This window comes from Moesziomyces antarcticus (assembly GCF_000747765.1).
Source record: "Moesziomyces antarcticus DNA, scaffold: scaffold_v10018, strain JCM 10317, whole genome shotgun sequence".
Classification (NCBI taxonomy): Eukaryota; Fungi; Basidiomycota; class Ustilaginomycetes; order Ustilaginales; family Ustilaginaceae; genus Moesziomyces; species Moesziomyces antarcticus.
Genome location: NW_014638992.1, coordinates 231,855 through 251,984, shown reverse-complemented (window position 1 = coordinate 251,984; position 20,130 = coordinate 231,855). Strand labels below are relative to the sequence as shown.

The 20,130-nt window shown below is 60.2% G+C and overlaps 8 protein-coding genes across 8 annotated transcripts, besides 1 other annotated feature; 4 read left to right on the top strand and 4 right to left on the bottom strand.

Annotated features, from left to right (window-relative positions):
- Positions 1–161: 161 nt before the first annotated feature.
- Positions 162–171: a sequence feature (In-frame stop codon was detected at splice-junction site;~hypothetical protein).
- Positions 172–1,118: 947 nt separating this feature from the next.
- On the bottom strand, positions 1,119–5,738 carry PAN0_018c5670 (sugar transporter, high affinity; the record flags this gene model as incomplete). The annotated part of the gene is made up of 7 exons (XM_014798899.1): positions 1,119–2,962; positions 3,288–3,365; positions 3,913–3,966; positions 4,080–4,143; positions 4,274–4,376; positions 4,504–4,582; positions 5,156–5,738. 7 exons carry the CDS (start codon positions 5,736–5,738, stop codon positions 1,119–1,121), a joined length of 2,805 nt encoding a protein of 934 aa, XP_014654385.1.
- A 725-nt stretch (positions 5,739–6,463) lies between these two features.
- PAN0_018c5669 (uncharacterized protein) lies at positions 6,464–6,895 on the bottom strand (the record flags this gene model as incomplete). The annotated part of the gene is made up of 1 exon (XM_014798898.1): positions 6,464–6,895. The coding sequence occupies one exon, from the start codon at positions 6,893–6,895 to the stop codon at positions 6,464–6,466; it is 432 nt and encodes a 143-aa protein (XP_014654384.1).
- A 666-nt stretch (positions 6,896–7,561) lies between these two features.
- PAN0_018d5668 (glycoside hydrolase) lies at positions 7,562–10,183 on the top strand (the record flags this gene model as incomplete). The annotated part of the gene is made up of 1 exon (XM_014798897.1): positions 7,562–10,183. One exon carries the CDS (start codon positions 7,562–7,564, stop codon positions 10,181–10,183), a length of 2,622 nt encoding a protein of 873 aa, XP_014654383.1.
- Positions 10,184–10,509: 326 nt separating this feature from the next.
- On the top strand, positions 10,510–11,637 carry PAN0_018d5667 (OTU-domain-containing protein; the record flags this gene model as incomplete). Its single annotated transcript, XM_014798896.1, has 1 exon — positions 10,510–11,637. The coding sequence occupies one exon, from the start codon at positions 10,510–10,512 to the stop codon at positions 11,635–11,637; it is 1,128 nt and encodes a 375-aa protein (XP_014654382.1).
- Positions 11,638–12,348: 711 nt separating this feature from the next.
- On the top strand, positions 12,349–14,250 carry PAN0_018d5666 (alpha/beta-hydrolase; the record flags this gene model as incomplete). The annotated part of the gene is made up of 1 exon (XM_014798895.1): positions 12,349–14,250. The coding sequence occupies one exon, from the start codon at positions 12,349–12,351 to the stop codon at positions 14,248–14,250; it is 1,902 nt and encodes a 633-aa protein (XP_014654381.1).
- Positions 14,251–15,023: 773 nt separating this feature from the next.
- Positions 15,024–15,995, top strand: PAN0_018d5665 (inorganic diphosphatase; the record flags this gene model as incomplete). The annotated part of the gene is made up of 1 exon (XM_014798894.1): positions 15,024–15,995. The coding sequence occupies one exon, from the start codon at positions 15,024–15,026 to the stop codon at positions 15,993–15,995; it is 972 nt and encodes a 323-aa protein (XP_014654380.1).
- A 117-nt stretch (positions 15,996–16,112) lies between these two features.
- PAN0_018c5664 (s-adenosyl-L-methionine-dependent methyltransferase) lies at positions 16,113–17,738 on the bottom strand (the record flags this gene model as incomplete). The annotated part of the gene is made up of 1 exon (XM_014798893.1): positions 16,113–17,738. One exon carries the CDS (start codon positions 17,736–17,738, stop codon positions 16,113–16,115), a length of 1,626 nt encoding a protein of 541 aa, XP_014654379.1.
- Positions 17,739–17,992: 254 nt separating this feature from the next.
- PAN0_018c5663 (uncharacterized protein) lies at positions 17,993–19,711 on the bottom strand (the record flags this gene model as incomplete). Its single annotated transcript, XM_014798892.1, has 1 exon — positions 17,993–19,711. The coding sequence occupies one exon, from the start codon at positions 19,709–19,711 to the stop codon at positions 17,993–17,995; it is 1,719 nt and encodes a 572-aa protein (XP_014654378.1).
- Positions 19,712–20,130: the final 419 nt, after the last annotated feature.

The following is a 20,130-nucleotide window of genomic DNA, read 5'->3' as shown; positions in this document are numbered from 1 at the left end:
GTCCCTTCAAGCAATCGCTGGCGGGCCTACTGTCCCTTACAAGTGCCAAACTGCTGTCTTGGACGTCGATCGCTCAAAAACCTCATTCAATTGACGACGAAAGCATTCGTCAGGATCCCGACTCAACCTTGATGGACTGGATTCTCAGTGACGCATCTCACCTATGCCCATCTTGCCATAAGTCGTTCCCTGCAGATAAGATTGCCAACCCCCGCGATCCGGCCGACGTCTTTGCCGTCTACAATGAATGTCTGCGGGACAAGCACAAGCAATACTGCTGCTTCGTCTGCAGCAACCTCTTTCCCCTCTCCGACACGGAACATGTCGTCAAGTGCTTCCAGCAGCTCTTTGACGCTCGTTCCGCCCGCAGCCCTGACTTCAAGAACGTCTGCGTGACGTACACCGGCATCTTTCAGCAATGGAAGCAGGCAATGTTCATAGTCTGCTCAGTCGCTTCCTGCGTCGACACTGCCTGGAAGGATGATAACGCCTACTCGTCCATGGCTGGGACGGCGGCCATCACGTGCCTCATCATGAAAAAGTCTAGCCCGGAGCTGATTTCTCGATCACGCCGCCTCGCACTTCTTTTACACCAGCATCAACGACTCGAAGCAGTTTCAAATCCACCCTCGACTGCTCACATCCCCTTGCACTTATCATATTTTGCATTCATGCCATCTACATTGACGACTGGTATAGTCTGATATCAGCCCTCACCTGAACTTGTCTCTTGACGAGCGACTTGTTCCATTTGAATCTGCCAACACTCTTGGACGACTCCACAAACAAGGTTGCATTCCTTTCACATGCTTCCAGTCCTGCTTGATGGCAATGGAGAGGCATACATTGTTTGCTCTTGCACCTACGTCCATCGCGCGGGAGGATCGACGCTCGACTGTTCAACTCAATCATAGCATAGTCTAGGTTCAGGTTCACGCCAAGGCACCGCACGACTCCAAGTAAAAGAACACAATTGCAGCATCGGGTCGAGACGGTAAGAGATACAAAAGGCTTAAACCGAGCACGTCCCGAACGTGCTATCCATACACCATGAGACACGCGGATGAGCGAGACAAAGTTTGAGAAAGGGGGGGTATTTTCGCCTTGCGAATGCCTATCTAGGCGGTGGAGACGACGGTGTGGCCCTCCTTCTTGACCTCACCATCAGAGTGGATGTCGGAGCCCTTCTCGTCGACGTCATCCGAGACGTTGTCTCCGTGGACACCCTTGGGCTCCTCGATGCCGGCGAGGCGGAGCAGACCAACGTCGCGCTGGGCCTGGAGCATGATGCCGGCCTCCCACTGGGACCTGCCCGAGTTGTCGCCAAAGACGGCATCGAGCTCATCGAGCGTCTTAAGCTTGGTCTCGGGCACGAAGAACTTGACGTAAGCCACCGAGACAAAGCAGATGACTCCGAGGAAGATGAAGACACCGTAAGGGGCAGCGGTGATGAAGTCGGGCGTCGACATGGCGACGGCAAAGTTGTTGAGCCAGTTGGAAGCCGCACCGATCGAGACACCCTTAGCACGCAGACCGAGAGGGAAGACCTCGGCAACGATGATCCAACCGCAAGGTCCCCAACTGAAGCCGAAGCCAGCAGCAAAGATCCAGACGAAGGCGCAAGCAACCCAACCGGCAGCACGGTGCGCGGGCCAGTCGCCACCGCAGCGAGCGATGATGATGGCAACCGACAGATGACAGATACCCATGATGATAGCGCCGGCAAGCAGCGTGGGCTTGCGTCCCCAGGAGTCGATGTAGAGGACGGCAGGGATGGTGGCGAGGAAGAGGACGATACCGACAACACCAGAGGCAAGGAGCGAGATGGTGTTGCCCGAGAGGCCGATCTGCTTGAAGATGAAGGGGGCGTAGTAGAGGATGAAGTTGATGCCCGTCCACTGCTGGAAGAGCATGATCAAGATGGCGACGAGGGTCCTTCGAAGGTTGGCCGGGTTGGTGAAGAGCGACTTGTAACCAGCAAGGCCGAGCTTGAAGTTGGAAGATCGGGAGCCGTCCTGGAGATCGGGGTAGTCGTGCGCAGAGACGCGGTCCTCGAAGAGCTTCTGGGCCTTGACCTCGAGGAACTCCATCTGGACGAGGAGGTCCGACTCGGGAAGGCGACGAAGGCTAGCGATGATGGCAAGCGACTCCTGCTCGCGGCCAACGTCGATGAGCCAACGTGGCGACTCGGGAAGCCAGAAGATACCGACACCGAGGATGAGGGCGGGGAGGATCTGGACGGTGACGGGGATCAACCATGCAGCGCGGCTCTGTCCTGCACCGGTGCCACCGATAAAGTTGGTGCCATAGGTGAACCAGAAGCTAATCATCACTCCTGCGACGATAGCAAGCTGCTGAAGGGCGACGAGGGCACCACGGATCTCGGGGGGAGCAAGTTCCGCATTGTAAAGGGGCACAATCATGGAGAGTGAACCGATTCCCACGCCCACAATGGCGCGGCCGGCGGTGATGAAGTCGTAAGAGCCGCCGGTGGTGGAAGCCTGGATGATGCAGCCGAGAAGGAACCATGCGAGACCGAAGAGAACGCACTTTCGTCGACCGAACGCGTCCGAAACGTAACCGTTCATGAGCACGCCGACGAAGGCACCGAGCTCGAGAATGGCAGTGATGAAGCCACCGAGGGTAGGGTTGGTGATACCCTTGACGCCTGATGCCTCCTGGAAGGAGTGCATGCTCAGGATCTGACCGAACATGCCCTGGTTGTAACCGTAGATCAGACCGCCCATGGAGGCGAAGACGGCGATGGCAAAGGTACGAGCGTTCTTGATGAGGCCCTTGGCACCAGTGGCGCCGACCATCGAGAGACGGTGCTCAGCAAGGGCCTGCGAGACATGGTTGGAAGCACCGGTGGCGGTGGGAGCCATGATGGTGATGCTCCGGGTCTTAAGCGAGAGGTCGAGAGGGAAGAGTGTGTGGGCAGGGACCTGGCCTTGCTCCGATTCTTGACGGAGAAGTGGAAGAGGATGGGCGGAGAAGTGTGAGCGGACGGACAGACAGTAAAGAGCCGGGGGGAGAATGGGGGTCTATATCTACTTTTGCAAGGTGACGGTCGGTCGGGTCGAGGAGATGGACGAGGAGGACGAGGTCGGGGAGAGGGTGGGGCTCCATCGTTGCCGGTGAGAGGGTCCGAGTGCCTGAGCCGCGAAAATCCGGGGATGCGTGGGGGCTTTTTTTCGACGCGTCGCACGCCAATTGTTCATTTCGGGCCATTAGCGCCCAGGGCGCTGGTGCCTGAAGCGCACGGTCAGAAAGGCCGACGTGCGCACCTAAACAGCCAACGGCGATGCCAGGGACGGCCGAGCTGACCGGAGACAAGCAGGATGAGGGCGACGATGGTGATGCACCTGGGCCGAGACAAGTCCCTACATGGCTGAAGGAGGAGTAAAATAAAAAAAAATTAATAATAAAATAAAAGAATAATAAAATAATGGGGCTGGACAGCTGACAGCCGCACGCGCGCATCGCTTCGCTCGGTTTTCCCTGTGCCACCCTCGCACAGAGCAACTTTCAACAGGCTTGCGCTTCCGTTCATGCTCCTGGCCATTGATGGCGTCCTTTCCGTGCCACATACGCTGTATCCTCGTTGAAATGAAGGGCGCAAGACGGACAAGACCGAAATGGACGGGAAAGGGGATGCCACGCCATTTGCACGTCTCCACCAACACCCGCACCGACGCAAATGAGGCTGAGCAAGGATTGGCTTGTTGATTTCTGGCAACGCCTTGCAGTGCATGCTCAACATCGACACCGTGATCCCCCAGAATCGTGGAGACGAGTTGTCAACCGGTCAACCTGGTTGGCGCGCACGACTCGCAAAAGCGGGGGCCCGGGGCTGCAGGGTCGAGTGACCGGGGACGTACGCTCTGGCGCATGAGACTCGAGGACACTTACTTCTCCATGCCTGCTCTTCGACGCTCGGCACGCCGTCCTCCGCTGAGCCGCCTGCTTACTTCCCCGGAAATCCAGTTTCTCGCAAAAAAAACTTGTGGAACCCTCAGCTGGAGCCGAGAGAATAAAAAATCGAAAAAAAAGCCCACACGAGATGCCATGTGTTGCACCGCACGCGTAGAGACGCAGACGGAGTGCGGGGATCTCGTCAGGGTTCGCGGCCAAGAAAAATGCCTAGAGAACATGGTCGTGCGCGGGGAGACTCGACCAAGCCATCGCACCGACCCAGCCGAGCGCGGGTCACCGGTCAACCCTGCCTCGGCATCCTTTTGGCCGTCCTGCCCGCGTTGGTCTGGGAACGCACACGTTGACCAACAAAGGGAGTCATGCCTGGCCTTTCGCGCGAGAGCTCGTGCTTTTCAGCAATGCGGCGTTGCGGGTGGATGCCGCGTAAGATCCGGTCTGGCCTGCATCCCGCATCTCATCTCGTCTTCATCTGCGGCCCCGCTTTGCGCTGTGCAATGTACTCTCATCGTCACTTGCACAGTAGGCATGACGATGAACTGCGCCTGACATTGCCCGCGGGTCACACACAAATCCGAATTGCCCACATCGTCGTCGTCTAGCGTCATCGTGGCCGGCATCGGGGACCTCGTCGCCGCTTCGGTGTATTCTCCCCGTCATCAATATCGGAGCAATCTGAGCACGGCTTAACCAACAACCCGGGCTGCCAAGTTGGCCGGATGTGTTGGTCTTGTCTCTGTGCGCGACTGCTCGGCGTAGGTGATTGCCGACGATCTTACTGTAACGCTCGAGAGGGCGCAGTGCGGCCAGTGCCGGCATCGCTGTACCGCGATCGAGGGCAGATCGGTCAACCTGCGGAGGTGGCAGCGATTCAACTCGAGAGCGAGTGCTTGCCCCGCGTCTGGGCCCCCCCTCTGCTCGAGAATGGCTCTTTTTCACGGGACGGCATTTGGCTGAGCCTCCTGGCGTGACCTGCTTTCGGACTCCGCGACTGAGCCCCTGCTCGCTTCTCGGCGCTCACTATACGCCGACGAAAGGTCGCCTCCCGCACGGCTTATTCTCATCCAACACCCGAGCCGATTGTGTTGAAGCCGATCCTGCCACTCGAGCTTTTCAGACGTATGAATGGAGGTACGGCCATGGTGGAGGAGCAAACAATCGGGGTTGGCAGCGAGCATGGAGCTGCAAGCGGCTCTTTCCGTTGCTATGCAGATGCACGGACCATTGAGGACGATTTGCCGCCCGATAGATTGGATCATGCTAGCCCGCTGTAGCCCCAGCGTCGATTCGCCGGTCCGTCCCAGCGGCCACGCGCCATGCCCGGTCAACGCGGCCCAAGCGTCTCGCTCAACGTTGCCGGTCATGGTCGACGCTTGGCCAGCTTCGTCCATTGTAGCCGACGAAGCTTCCTGCTTCCAAGCCACATTGCAAGTGTCTGAGCTCATCGCGCCTATTGCAAGGGAGTCTACGGCAAATAAGCCTGCGGGAATCTGCGTACGCAAGCAAGCCACATCTCGGCTGAAAACATAAACAGCAGATTCATACCAGTGCGTGCACAACACCTCCTGGTCGCGCCGAGTTGTGATGCCGTCGGCACGGAGCAGAGCTGGCCCTACTACCCAGCACACGTCCCGACGGTCATGCGTAGCTCGATGAGGAGCAACCAGGCCGGACTTCTCTTGGCTCGATCCGAGCAAGAAGACGTTGCTAAAGCCATGGAGTTCTTGGTAGTGGTCTGCGCTTGTTTCGGACATCTCGGCAATCTCGTCACTGGCTGTTCCTGATCTAGCTATAGTAGAGCACATGCTGATCTGATCGTGGCCGTCTTCTGTAGTCCTGTGGCTCGGAACGATCACAATGGCGGTCCATGACCGTTCAGATGGAGGCTGATCGACCACGTGAACAAAGGCAAACGCCGTAGCGAACTCTCAGCTCCATCGTGAGAGACGCACCGGTCACGTCAGCCCCTCCCAGTCGAGTGGTCTGTCGCATGGGGGAGAGGCACCGGCGAGGTCCAGCTCCTCGCATTGTTGTCGAGCCTGTAGCCCGAGTGGCGCTCGCAGGACGGGGCCTTGTGTTGCGAGGATGTCGATGCTCAACTGCTGACAAATGCTGATCTGAGCAGTGCCACTTCCTGCTGCACATTCCCGCTAGACTCCTCGCTCTGCTCTCGTAGATGATTCGCCTTTCAACAAAGTCGCTGAGTCGAACATAATGTCGGCTGCGCCAGCTACTGTAAGCATTTCCGCTAAGAATATTTGATGCCTCCTTTCGAGGCCACCTTTTTCTGTCGTTCGGGCAATCGGACCCTTTGCTCAATCATGTTGGTTTCCGTTCCGACATTCAGACTTGCTACTCCGTAGACACACGCCCACAGCGGTCCGGTAGCAGATCAATGAGCTATTTCGTCTACACCTTACGACAATGCTCGCCATGTTTCAGAATGGCCAGACGATACCTGAGTACGAAAAACAAGCACAACACAGTACTGAACCCCGTATGTAGACTGATGCACAGCAGCAAATTCTCTTCACTGCTTCGCCTCTTCCTCTCCGGTTGCACGATCGCTGAGCACCACCGCACCGCTTTTCGACGTCGAAGCAAGCTCGAAGTCCCGCATCTGCAAGGAAATGCGGAGCTGCACACCGTGTCGCTTGCGCTTAGCGAGCTGCAAATCGGCTCGCTTGTCGCAGCGCCGCGGATCCAACAGATGCCGGTCGACTCGGTCGACGCTTGCTTTCTCCACATTTCGGTGCGACTTGAGTCTCCGCCCACTACGTCCGGCGGGAGACCCCGCTTTTTTCTGGCGTGGAGGCTTCCATGCAAGATGCCCGGCGTCTTCTGGCCTGCGATTCTTCGGAAATCTCTTGCTTGCCCCCACGCCGTCCGCGCTTGCGTACAGCGTCGTCCGTTTGTTGCTGCGATGCCGCCATGGATCCTCGCATAGGTTGCTCGAGGCCATCTGAGACCGGCGACCGTGAGCTTGGGGGATCACCGGTAGTCGTGTGCCGAAAATGGCAGGATGAATACATGCGATCCTGCACGTCAGACGCACACGCAGCGTGCTTGCTGTGTTTGCCCCCAGGGTGCAACGCGTGTAATGTTGTTGACTGAGTGGCGGCCTGGTTGCGGAATCGCTACAGCACTTCTGAAGCCTGCACGGAAGAGACGGTGCCGCTGCCTCTCGCGAGACTTTCGAGCATCGTCCTATGCCTCCTCTGTCCGCCAGGCTGCCGTATTGATCCCAGACGAGCTGCTGCCAAGACCAGCCGGTGACCTTTGACTCCATCGCGAACGGACCCTCGCTTGCAAACAGGCAAGTCCGGCATCCTCGACGCAGACAGTGCTCATTGTTGTCCTCCGCGTCTGCCGAGAGGAAAGGCCACTGTCAGCCGACAACCCCGCAGCCGCCCCACAAAAGTTCTTCTTCTCCACTGAACACTTGACTCACTATAAGTACGTTCGCAACTCCGCTTGTCACACGGGACCGTCAAGCCACGATCTTCTTCGTTCCTCCCCCTTCAGCTGTCCCCTCGTACCCCGCCAAGAGCCATCCAACCACAAGCCTTGGCTGTTGGAAAGCTTCGGCCCGACACCTGTCGCTTAACGCAAGCGCCCACTTGGCATTATGAAGGCAAGCGTCAAGGCACTGCTGGTGCTCGGCGTTTACGCCGCCCACACGGGCGCACAGGCCGCGCCGCTCGAGCAATTTAAGATGCTCATGCAGACGCGCCAAGCCTCTTCATCCAACCAGACCGACACTTCGACGCTCTCGTGGAACATCAGCTCGGAAGCGAATTCGGCGCTGGCACAGGCTCCTCTTGCGGGCACCTTCTACCGCGGAGGTCCTGAGCTGGCGGACATCAACAGCCCTTTCCACCCAGTCACGGGCAACGGTGGCTGGGAATGGGCGGTGGACAAGGCGCGAAGCGTCGTCGACCAGCTCACGCTCGACGAGAAGGTCAATCTCACCGCGGGCATTACAGGCGGTCGCTGCGAAGGTACGCTCGGCCGTGTTGACCGCTTCGGCATCCCTGAGCTTTGCTTCCAGGATGGTCCCGCCGGATTCCGTGCCTCGGACTTTGTCACCGTCTTCCCCGCCGGTGTGACGACCGCAGCTACGTGGAACCGAGACCTCATGTACAAGCGCGCCGCAGCTCTCGGCGCAGAGTTCGTCGCCAAGGGCGTCAACGTCCACCTTGGCCCTGTTACGGGTGGCCCGCTCGGCCGCGGGCCGTACCAGGGCAGGAACTGGGAGGGCTTCGGACCCGATCCCTACCTTCACGGCGAGGCTGCTTACTACACCGTCTCTGGTACCCAGTCGGCAGGTGTGATCACCACCGCCAAGCACTTCCTCGCGTACGAACAGGAGACGTACCGACAGCTGTATGCTGCTTCGGATCCGTACACGCTCAACCCGAACAACAACACCGCGCTCACCTACAGCGCCAACCTCGACGACCGCACACTGCACGAGCTCTACCTCTGGCCATTCATGAACGCCGTCCGAGCCGGCAGCGGCGGCATCATGTGCGTGTACAATCGTCTGAATGGAACGCAGGGCTGCGAGTCCAGCAAGGTGCTCAACGAGATCCTCAAGGACGAGCTGGACTTCCAGGGCTTTGTGGTGACCGACTGGTCGGCGGCGTTCAACACGAGCAACACGTACAACGGCGGGTCGGACGTGGTGATGCCCGGCGGAATGACGGGKGGGKACAAGAATCTGGTGGGCGGATCGGACCTCGTTCGCGCGCTCGACGCAGGCGAGGTCAAGATCGAGCGCATCAATGACGGAATCGTGCGCCTGCTCGCACAGTGGTATCTGCACGGACAGGACAAGGACTACCCCACCGTCAGCTACAAGGACGGCTACCAGAACACGCTCTACAACGGCTCGGTGGTCAACGAGCACCGCAACGTGCAGGGCGACCACTGGAAGATCGTCAAGGAGGTGGCAGAGGAGGCGGTGACGCTCATCTACAACAAGGCTACGCACAAGCCGGGCCAGCAGGGCAACACGGGATACACTGTCGGTCTGCCGCTTGCCAAGCAGGCGCGCGTCGCCGTGTTTGGCAGCGATGCCGGTCCCAACCCGTACGGGCTCAACTCGTGCCAGTCGTGGATCGGGCTTGGTTCGCAGCTGTGCCCTGCGAATGCGACGTCGAACGGCACGCAGGCGATTGGGTGGGGATCTGGCGCTGGCTTCTTCCCCTACCTCATCGACCCGCTTGCTGGCATCTCGGAGGCGGCTCGCGAGAACCAGGGCGCGGTGCTGGCCAACCTCAACGACGTCGGTGACGAGCAGAACCAGATGCTCATCAAGCAGGCGGCTGGTCTTGCCGACGCCTCGCTCGTCTTTGTCCAGGCGAGGTCGGGCGAGGATAGCGACCGCCACTCGCTTCGTCTGGACGCCGATGGCGACGAACTGATCAAGCTCGTGGCATCGCAGAGCAACAACACGATCGTCGTCATGCACACCGTCGGCCCCGTGCTGATGAGCGACTGGTTCGACCACCCGAACATCACTGCGCTCGTGCTGCCGCACCTGCCTGGACAGGAGTCTGGCAATTCGCTTGCGCGCGTGCTGTACGGCGACGTCAACCCGTCCGGCAAGATGCCCTACTCGATGCTCGCCGACGACGATGCGGTTCACTACCCACGCATCGTTGGCAGTCCCGCGAGCGACCCGCAGGTCGACTTCACCGAAGGACTCTACATCGACTACCGCGCGTGGGACAAGATGGGTCTCAAGCCCCTCATCCCCTTCGGCCACGGTATCTCGTACACCAACTACAGCTACGCGAACCTCGCCATCCAAAAGTCGGCCGACAACTGCTATGCGCCCAGCATGGTGCAGTCCAAGAGCGAAAAGATGCCCGGTGGCGCAGCATCTCTGTTCCAGTACCTCGTCGAGGTCACCGCCGAAGTCAAGAACGTCGGCGCCATGAAGGGCGACGAGGTGGCTCAGCTCTATGTTGGCTATCCCGACGAGGCCGAGGCGCCGGTTCGACAGCTGCGAGGCTTTGACAAGGTCAGGGATCTCGAGCCCAACGCGTCCAAGACCGCCACGTTCAAGCTGAGCAAGCGCGACTTTTCGGTGTGGGACGTGGTCAGGCAGGAGTTCCGCGTGGTCGACGGCACGTACCAGATCTGGGTGGGCAAGAGCTCGCGCGTCGCCGACCTGGCGCTCACGGGCTCCGTCACCATGAAGAACGGCATGGTCGTTGGCATGAGCTCGTCGTCGTCGTAAGCTCGCCAGCAAACATCATTGCCTATAGATCGCTTGTGCATGGATTTACCGCTCATCCGCCCCAATGTCTGAGCAGCTGTGTGTGTGTGTCCAAGGCAAGCCAAGGTGAATGGACTGAGCATGCCAATAATGAGAAGAGTGAAGGCGGGGCTGACGAGTCTAACACAAGCCCAAAAAATTCGGCAGAGGGATGCGTCAACGAAGCGTTGTGTCGTGTGGAGGCTTTGACGGTGCAAGACCAACACCGGTGCGGCAACGACCTGCATCTTGTACACGCTGTGCATGTCGTACAGCAGCCATCACTTACCGCCCACCGCCAGCTCGTCATGATCCGCATCCGCCACCCAGAGGGCACGAGCTCGTTCGCGCTCGACGACACAACCACGCTGTCGGCACTGCAGGCGTACATCCAGGCCGAGAGCGGCATCGCGCCAGCGGACCAGGAGCTCAAGATTGGCTATCCTCCCAAGCCGCTCGCTCTCGCGGGGCTCAGTGGCGATACACCCGTGAGCTCGGATTTGGTCGGTATCAGAAAGGGTGAACAGGTGACTGTAGCACGTCGTAGCGGAAGTGGGGCTGCAACAGCCGCATCTGCAGGTGCGTCGGAATCGGCTGCGACCTCTTCGTTCGGACGAATGGGAGGTCCACAACCCATCGTGTCAACAGCAACAGGTTCGCGCTCGTACGGACTCGGTGCACGAACCCTCAACGATGGCCTTACCGCGCGCACGCCCGGTACATCAGCATCTGCAAGCTCGAGTACGCCCAGCAACAAAGTGACCGATGGATCCGTCTCGGTGCCCCTTTCTTCCGGCCAGGGCTACCTTGCGCTCAAAGTTGTGCCGGACGACAACTCGTGTCTGTTCAACTCGATCGGCTTTCTGTTCGAGCAGCGACTCGGGGCGGATCTCTGCTCCGGCCTTCGGTCGACCGTCGCCGATGCGATTCGCTCCAATCCGTCTGCGTATCCGGATATCGTGCTCGGCCAGCCGCGCGAGGCCTACATCTCCAAGATCCTCAAGCCACAAACCTGGGGTGGCGCCATCGAACTCAGCATCCTCGCCGAGCATTTCGGCGTCGAACTCACCTCGGTCGACGTCGCTTCTGGCGCCATCCACCGGTTCGGCGAGGACAAGAACTTTGAGAACCGCGGCATCGTCATCTACTCTGGCATCCACTACGATGCAGTCGCTCTTATAGACCATCCAGGTGCGGCGTTGGATAGGGGCACGACGGTCTTTCCGAACCTGAGCGCAGTGGGCGTCGAGGTGGATGAGGACCCCGTTCTAGCGGCGGCGAAACAACTCGCACAGCAGCTCAAGCAGCGCAGATACTACACCGACACCGCCAGCTTCAGCCTCAAGTGCAAGACGTGCGGCACCAAGCTCACGGGCGAGAAGCAGGCGGTCGAGCATGCAAAGTCCACCGGCCACGGCGACTTTGGCGAAGTATAGTGCGCATCCGCGTTGCGTGCGCCGTGATTGGCACGGAAATGTCGAGAATGCTCCGATGGCCGTGTGCGTGTGGCGCGAGGTATGCGGCCTGTGCTTTGCGTCTGGGTGGCAGCGACGAGATCCGAGCGTCTGGGTCCGCATGAGAGATGGCGTGGGCGATGCAGGCGGGCGGAGTCGGAGCCCGGTGTACGTGCATCTGCGTCCCTTTGTCCTGCTGCGGTCCGGAAATGATGCAGCCATGGCTACATGAAAGGGACTGGAGCTTCTGCCGCGGCAAACAAAGGGGATTCAGCTTGACAGGCCGGAACACCACCGCCGGAAGATGTGTCGCGTGGCAAACGTCGTGCCGGAGCCCTTTGTTCTTGCCGTGCATACGGTGGATCTTGGCACTCCGAAGCGCCGTCATGCAGAGCTAAGCGCTCAGACCCCTCCAGCGTACCTGCATTGCCGAGAGAAGCCAGACAACCGTCGAGCAATGCAGGCCCTTTGTCGTCTCTCGCCCTACAATCTGAACGTCACGCGCAACGATGCTAGCAAGCACGAGAGGGCAGGAAGCGTTGGACGGAGGAAAGCTGGGCGATTTGACGCTGGCTTGCTGGCGGTGGTACGCTGGTGGGGATCGACATGCATCGTGCGGCGTGCAGCTCGAGACGAACCTTAACGTCCCTTTGTTCCGTTGGCTCCGCGGTGCCAAACTTGGCACTTCATTCAATGTTGGCGTCCTCGATGAAACGGCGCCCTCCTCGTCCCTATGTCTATAAGAAGCCGTCCACTCCGAGCTTGTGTCTCATCCATCATCCAGACCCTCCCTCACCGTTCTTCCTCAAGATGACACTGCTAAGCTCTCTGATCTGCCTGGTGTGCAGCTTCGTCACGTGCGCCCACATGTGCGCGGGTGCGCCCGTGCTCACCTGCCGAGCTGACCGCCGGTGCAGCCTCTCGAGCCCACTGCAGGTCAATCTCGCACTCGGCTCGGTCCTGGGCACCAATACCGCGTATGGCTCGCAGCGATTCACGCTCCCGTACGCGCAGCCTCCCGTGGATGAGCTGCGGTTCGCGGCGCCGCAACCTCTCACGGCTCTGCCGAATCATACTGCGGTGTACGATGCAACACAGCTGCCAAAGGCATGCATGCAGCAGCCGGATTCGCGATATGGGATCGAGGCCGCCGACATCAGCGAAGACTGCCTCTACCTCAACATCTTCCGCCCCAAGCCGTCGACGGCGGGTCCGTTGCCCGTGCTCGTGTGGGTGCATGGTGGCAGCTTCATTGCGGGTTCATCTACGGCCCCGGGCCTCGATGCCTCGTACCTGGCTGCGCAAAATAACGTGGTTGTCGTCACGATCCAGTACCGCCTGGGTATGTTTGGCTTCTTTGCGCCCGAGCAGTTTACGGACGAATCGCAAGTCGGACCGAGCGGGAAGCTGAGCGGCAACCAGGGCGTGCGCGATGCCATCCAGGCACTCAAGTTTGTGCACGACAATGTCGCTGCGTTTGGCGGCGATGCCTCGAGCATCACGCTCGCCGGACAGAGCAGTGGAGCGCATCTGATCCGCACGCTCCTCTCGACTCCCTCGGCAACAAGCCTGTTCCACAAGGCCATCCTGCACTCGGACCCCGCCAACTTTGGCACGCAGACCGCCAGCACCAGCGACGCGGTGAGCCGGTACGCCATGGGGCAGACGAGCTGCTCGGACGTGGCGTGCCTGCGTGCCATGTCGGCCGGCGACGTGCTGGATGCGAGCATGCAGACGGTGCAAGCTGCGCAGAGCATCGACGACGCCGTTGCGGTGTCCGAGGTGTGGCGGCCCTTCGTGGGCCAGCTGACGGGAACGCCATTCGAGGCGAACCCGGCGGCTGTGGCGTCCAAGCCGATGATCGTGACCAACGTCGAGAACGAGGCCGGCTCTGTGATTGGCAATCTTTTGCTTCCGACGGGTACGAATTACGACTCAGCCGAGATGCGCGCGTGGCCGATGTCGCTGTCACGCCAGCAGCTGCTTGGGCAAATGTTCAACGGCGGTCGTGGGGACGTGCTCGACACCTCAACGCCATACTCGATGGCCACCAATGTGTCGGCGTACCCAGCACCGGTGCAGGCCAAGCTCTACTCGAGCGCGCAGGACGGTCTGAGGCGAAACCTCGAGACCGTGCTGACGCAGGGTATGTTTACATGCGCCGCTTGGAACAATGCGCGACGCTACGCCGCTGCGGGCCAGGTGTACGTGGGCCTATTCGAGCGCGGCATCGCCTACCCGACGAACGAGGACAACGACTACTGTGCGCAGGGCAAGGTCTGCCACGAGGACGATATTCGTCTGGTGTTTGCCGACCCTAGCCAGGTGGATGCATCGGAGCGCGCAGTGGTGCAGGAGGTGCAGGCACGCTGGGTGACGTTCATGCGAAGCGGAAACCCCAACACGGCCAACTACGCCCCGTGGCAGACTGTAGGCACCAGCAGCCAGTCTGCGCGCGTCTTGCGTCTGGGATCGGCCGACGCTTCGGGTGCCGCGTCGACGCTCGACACCATCTCGCTGCAGTCCAACCAGTATGCCGGGTGCGGCCAGGTGTGGGGCAGCACGGCCAAGTTCGACTGGCAGCTGTATGGCTGATCGTCTCGTTGTTTTACGGAGTCCTTTTTTGTTATCCTTTGCTATGGTCCTCTAATCTTGAGAACGATGCCGCTGCCGCTCGTTTGTTGCTTTACTGTCGTTACGCATGTCCCGAAATGCAAGTCGTTTGTTTCCCAAACGCCTGCTCTGTCCGCCACGTCGACTGACATGGTCGTTTCATGAGCTTTGCTCGTCAGTCAAGTGGAAAGCGGTATGTCTGCTTCGCTTGCATCTTGGAGGTAAGGGGCTGACGATCGAGTGTCATCCTATGCTGCAACTTGAAGGCTGAGCAGGAGAGGAAGGTACGTCAAAGCCAGATCCAAAGCCAGATCGGGGCGATCTGAGTAGCTAATCGGGACAAATGGCGCCATCGGAGCACCGCCAAGATCAGCTTTGAAATGGCAAATAGAAGAAACTTGTAGTTGAATCTTCCCCACGACTTGAAATTGCGGCAAAGTGGGGCCAAAAAGGCACGGGGCAACGAATGTTGGGCGGGGCAGTTTTTGAGAGAGAGGGAGAGGAGGCAGAGCTGGAAGAAGTCGGGAGCAGCTGCGCATGTGGAGCCGGAACAGGAGCCTATCACAGCGCACTGCAACACAGCAGCGCCTCGATCGATAACTTAGGCGGCGGAGGCGGCAGCAACAGCGGCAAACGTGCGAGAGCGCAATCCGGTGGAATCTGGAAGAATCACGAGCGAGTGCCACCCAAGAATCTCTCTCGACCACCACATTCTTCGAACAACCTCTGCCGTATACCTATCCGCTTTGGGGTATATGCCGTCGCCTGTTCGTGCCAGCACCTCCATCCGTCGACTTTCGCAGACCGCTCGCCAGCTGTCCAACAGTCTCCACACCATGGCTTCCGCCCAGGACTACAAGACGCGCGCCGTGGGTTCGCCCAACACGCTCGACTACCGCGTCTTCCTCGAGAACGCCAAGACGGGCCTGCCCGCGTCGCCGTTCCACGATGTGCCGCTGTTCGCCGACGAGAGCAAGACGGTGCTCAACATGATTGTCGAGATCCCGCGCTGGACCAACGCCAAGGTGGAGATCAGCAAGGAGGAGAACTTCAACGCCTTCAAGCAGGACACCAAGAAGGGCAAGCTGCGCTTTGTGCGCAACTGCTTCCCGCACAAGGGCTACATCTGGAACTACGGCGCCTTCCCGCAGACGTGGGAGGACCCGCACCACACGCATCCGGACACCAAGGCCAAGGGCGACAACGACCCGCTCGACGTGTGCGAGATCGGCGAGCAGGTGGGCTACACCGGCCAGATCAAGCAGGTCAAGGTGCTCGGCGTCATGGCGCTCCTCGACGAGGGCGAGACCGACTGGAAGGTGATTGTCATCGACATCAACGACCCGCTCGCCCCCAAGCTCAACGACATTGAGGACGTCGAGCGCCACCTGCCCGGCCTCATCCGCGCCACCAACGAGTGGTTCCGCATCTACAAGATCCCCGACGGCAAGCCCGAGAACCAGTTCGCCTTCTCTGGCGAGGCCAAGAACCGCAAGTACGCCACCGAGATCGTGCACGAGTGCAACGAGGCCTGGAAGCGCCTCATCTCGGGCCAGGCCGACGCTGGCGACATCAGCCTCACCAACTCGTCCGTCCAGGGCTCCAAGGGTTTCGTGGGTGCCAACGACGCCGCCGTCACCTCGGTGCCCAAGGCCAACCCGCAGCCGCCCGCGCCCATCGACGCCAGCATCGACAAGTGGTTCTTCATCTCGTCGTCGTCCAACTAGACGCGTCCATTCCCCCCCATCCACTTTCTTCCTTGAGTCGATCTCCTGTTTGAGAGAGAAATAACAAGCTTCTGAATGCCATCGTTAGCTGTTTTCCAAGGGTCGGGTGTGAGGTGGCTAGGCTTGTTGTGCGAGGCGCTGTTTCTGGCGTCGTTTCTGGAGCTTTTTCTTGCGGTTGGCCGAGTTGCCCGTCGGTGCCGCGTCTTGCTCTTCTTCCAGTGGTCTCTTTGTTGGTGCATGCTTGACGAAGCAGGCGACAAAGAAGCCATTGCACGCCTCTACATGTGGCTTGTCCCCCTCTCCCTTGCCTCCCGGAATGCACCTGATGACGTTTTCCGCCACGTCCTTCTCTTCGCCACACGCATCCGGATCGCCCCTGACGGGCCAGGTGGGAATGACTTCTGAGCGGGGTGCCAATCTCCAGCCGAACTTGTCGGCCTCTTCCGAGTGCAGAGCACGGATGACGACGCTTTCGTTTTCCTGCGCATGTACGGAGCACGTCGAGTAGACCACCTTGCGCAGCGCGGGGAATTTGAACGCATGCCGGATCATGAGCAGCTGAAACTCGCCCAACTGGCGCAGTCTACGCTGCAACTTGGTCTCGCCCGTCTCGGCAGCAACCGTATCTTCGAGCTCATCGACGTCGTCGTCTTCCTTGAGAAAGTCGAGTCGGTTGACGATTCCGCTTCCGCTGCAGCTCGGATCCAGCAGCATATGCGTCACCTCGCCAAAGTCCGTTGGGTTGGTGGTGAGAAAGTCCCTGCGTTCGGGAACCACGTTTCCCGTAGTTCCGTCTTTGGCCAGGGCTCCTACGGCAGCTAGACGCTTGACGAGCGTCTTGTATCGCACAGCGTCGCGTTCGAATGCAACCACCTTTCCCTCGCTCTGGCCGATGCGTCGCGAAGACTTGGCGAACATGATGGCGGACAGATGCGAGGTCTTGTTGCCGGGTGCGCTGGTTGCATCCACCACCTGTGCGTCCGCTGGTGGATCGAGGATATACGCCGGAAAGCACGACGCTAGATCCTGCATGACAATCCAATTGTCGCGGTACATTTCCGTCTGCAACAATGCACTTGTCGCCTTGGGATGGAACGCCAACAACCCCTGCACATGCCTCGACACCGCAAACTCCTTGACTCCACCGATCCCATCCGTCTCGACCTGGGTATAGCTGTGTTCGGCCAGCCAGGCGAGCACCTCGTCGCGCGTGGCACGCAGACTGTTGATGCGGATCCACCTCGGCATGCGTGCCGTCATCTCGTGGTACAGCGCACCCGACCGCAGATCCTGGATCCGAGCTTTGCCCTGTCGGATCTGCATCTTGACCAGCGCCGAATGCAGCGAAGACCGGTACTTTTCCAGCGCCACCTTGGGTGGCCATGTCTTGCTGGCTTGAATCCCGCGCGACTGGAAAAGCAGATCGTGACAGAGCACCAAACACATCGCCTCGGCCGACGCAACCTCTTTGAGCTCTTTCTTATCCGCCTTTTGCTTCTGTTTGGGCTTGTCGTTCTTGCTCTTTGGTGGCGGAGCAAGGATGGTGAACACCTTGGCTTCGAGCTTGAGCACCCTGGCTGCGTCGAGCGCAGCTAGAAGCGCCGAACGGTACGCCAACGCATTGATGAGCAGCGCCAGCACACGCCCAGAGTCGGCATGCACCGAGGCTGCCGCCTTGACCGAACACTCGTCGCGCAGCACGCGATCCAGTGCCGTCGCCGACCGAATGTAAAAGTCCGCCATGATGCTGTGGTGTGCGTGTGCAAACAAGAAGAACACGTCCAAGACACTCTTTTTTTTGGAAAAGGACCCTGGCTCGGGGCGTTTTTTTCTCCACTCCTCTCCGTCTCCCGAAGTCCTCCCTCAGCCCTCTCTCTCTCTGCTCGCAACTTTGCCTCGTTCACATTGGCAAGCGGTGTGGATACTGGCGATGGGGGTATTGAATTACGTCTGAGACGAGTGGCAAACGAATGACATGATTGTGTGGGCTGCGACTCTCACTGCTGCGCGGCAGGCGTGGTGGCAGCGCCCGTACCGGGCACAACGTTCTGCAACGACGGCGCGGCCTGCGCAATCTGCTCCTTGACCTGGGCAAAGGTGGAGCTGGGAGGCTTGGTGGGGCTCGCGTTGATGGGGTCTTTGCTGCTCTGGCGCGAGGGTGTGCGCTGACCGTTCTTGGGCGGCCGCGGCGGGGTGTCGGTTTGCATGGCCGAAGCGGGCCCAGCCGTGGCGGCTGAATCGTGCGAGGCGTCGCCGGCGATGGCCGAAGCTGGCTGGATGGACCCGGCTTGCGCAGCGCGCAGCCTCTCTGCGGCCGCCGACTGGGTGTCGTGCGTCTGCGATTCGGCAGGCGTGACGAAGCCAGCCGTGTCGATCGAGGCGCGCACGCTGCCGTTGGCTGTACTCGAGGTCGGTGCAGCCTCTGTAGCTGCGGCCTGCTCCTTGATCTGATCCACGCGGCCATTGACGGGTTGCGGCGGTTCGACTGCTTGACTAGTGCTGTCAGTGGCAGCTGCTGCCGCAACCGCAGGGTCGACCGTTTCCGATGGCTCCTTGGCAGCAGTGACTCCGCCCAGCTCAGACAGATCCTTGCGCACCGAGCTTCTGCGCTGCGGAATGTCGCGCGAAGCGGCGGCAGCAGCAGTAGCAGGGCCAGCGGTGTCAGTGCTCGTGCCAAGCGAGGGTGCGGGCTTGCGCGAGATGCTGTTGGACTTGCGTGTGGAGTTGTCGACAAAGGACGAAGTGCGGAAGGACTGGTTGCGCGACGGCGGTGCAGGCGCGGGCGGCAGGGTGGGAGCGGTGGAAGGGCCTGCGAGTGCCGAGGGGCTGGTGGTGGCGGCTTCCTCAAAGATGGTCCCGTTTGCGGTGGTCGCGAGTGGCGTCTTTTCAAGCAGGGCGGCCTTGCGCTTGTGCGTGTCTTCGAGGTCTTTGAGGCTCTTGAGGCCGCCTGCGGACGACTTTGCGACTTGGGGAGCGTCGCCAAACGAGAACTGGTCGAGCGACTTTGGGAGGTTGACGGCATCCTCCTCGACGTTGTCCGAGTCCTTGAAGGTGGGGATCCACTGGCGACGCTCCTTGAGGAACTTTTGCATGTCGATGTTGGTGGAGGCGGCGTCGGTGGGTTTGGTGAGGTCGCGCGAGGTGAGGTCGATCTGGTTCCACTGTACGCCCTTACCGGCAAACAGTTCGGACGGACGCGGGGCGCCGGTAGGAGACGAGGGCGAGGCGAGACCACCCGAGACGCCTGCGCCCACCGCCTCGGCAAAGGAGCTCGTGTCGCCTGTGGGCGAGCTGAGCGAAGGCGCGATGGCGCCGGGCGTGATGACGGGGGGCGAAGTGGCGGCGACTGTGGGCTTGTTGACGAGGCTGATCTGGCTGGCGCGCTTGGTGTTGTTGGAGCCAAAGTAGTCGGACGACTTGGCGGCGTGCGAGGGCGGTGCACCGGCGTCGATGCTCTGGGAGCCCTTCCTGCGCGTGCTTCCAAAGAACTTCTTCATGCTGGTCGAGTTGCGGGAGCGGAGCGAGGAGGAGGACGAGTCGACAGTGTTGTTGGTGGCACGACGGCTGTGTGCGACCTGGCCAAAGTCGGGGCTGTCACCTACGACGTCGGCAGCCTCGAGGATATCGGTGTTGGATGTGCGCGGTGGCTCGTGCTTGGAGACGCTCGAGATGACGGATGAATGCGACTTGCGTGACTTGAGGCCGAAGATCGCCATGCTCGCTTTCAGCGTCTATGGCGGGGGGAGGTGGGCGGATGAGTGGGATGGATGGATTGAGAAGGATCGATGGGAGCGGTCCCGGCGCGGGGAAGTTGGAGCCACAAGTGAGAGAGCGCAGAAGAGAGCGCTTTGGTGCCTCTTTCTTTTCGGTTGGTGCGTGCGTGCGGACGTGCGTGCGAACATGCGTGTGGGAGCGGGCGTGCGTTGGACTGTGCTGTGCTGCTTTGCGCTGTGCTTTGCCGTGCCGTGCTGTGCTGCCAAGAGCCCGAGGCGAATTTCACTTTTTGACCCTCGTTGGCCGAGTCGCACAAACTCGGACCGACTCGGCGCACCGCCTCGAGTCTGTTCCTCGACATGCTCAGCAGCGTAGCACGGATTCAAAGTCGACATTGGTGGGTCGACCTCATCTCGTGCTC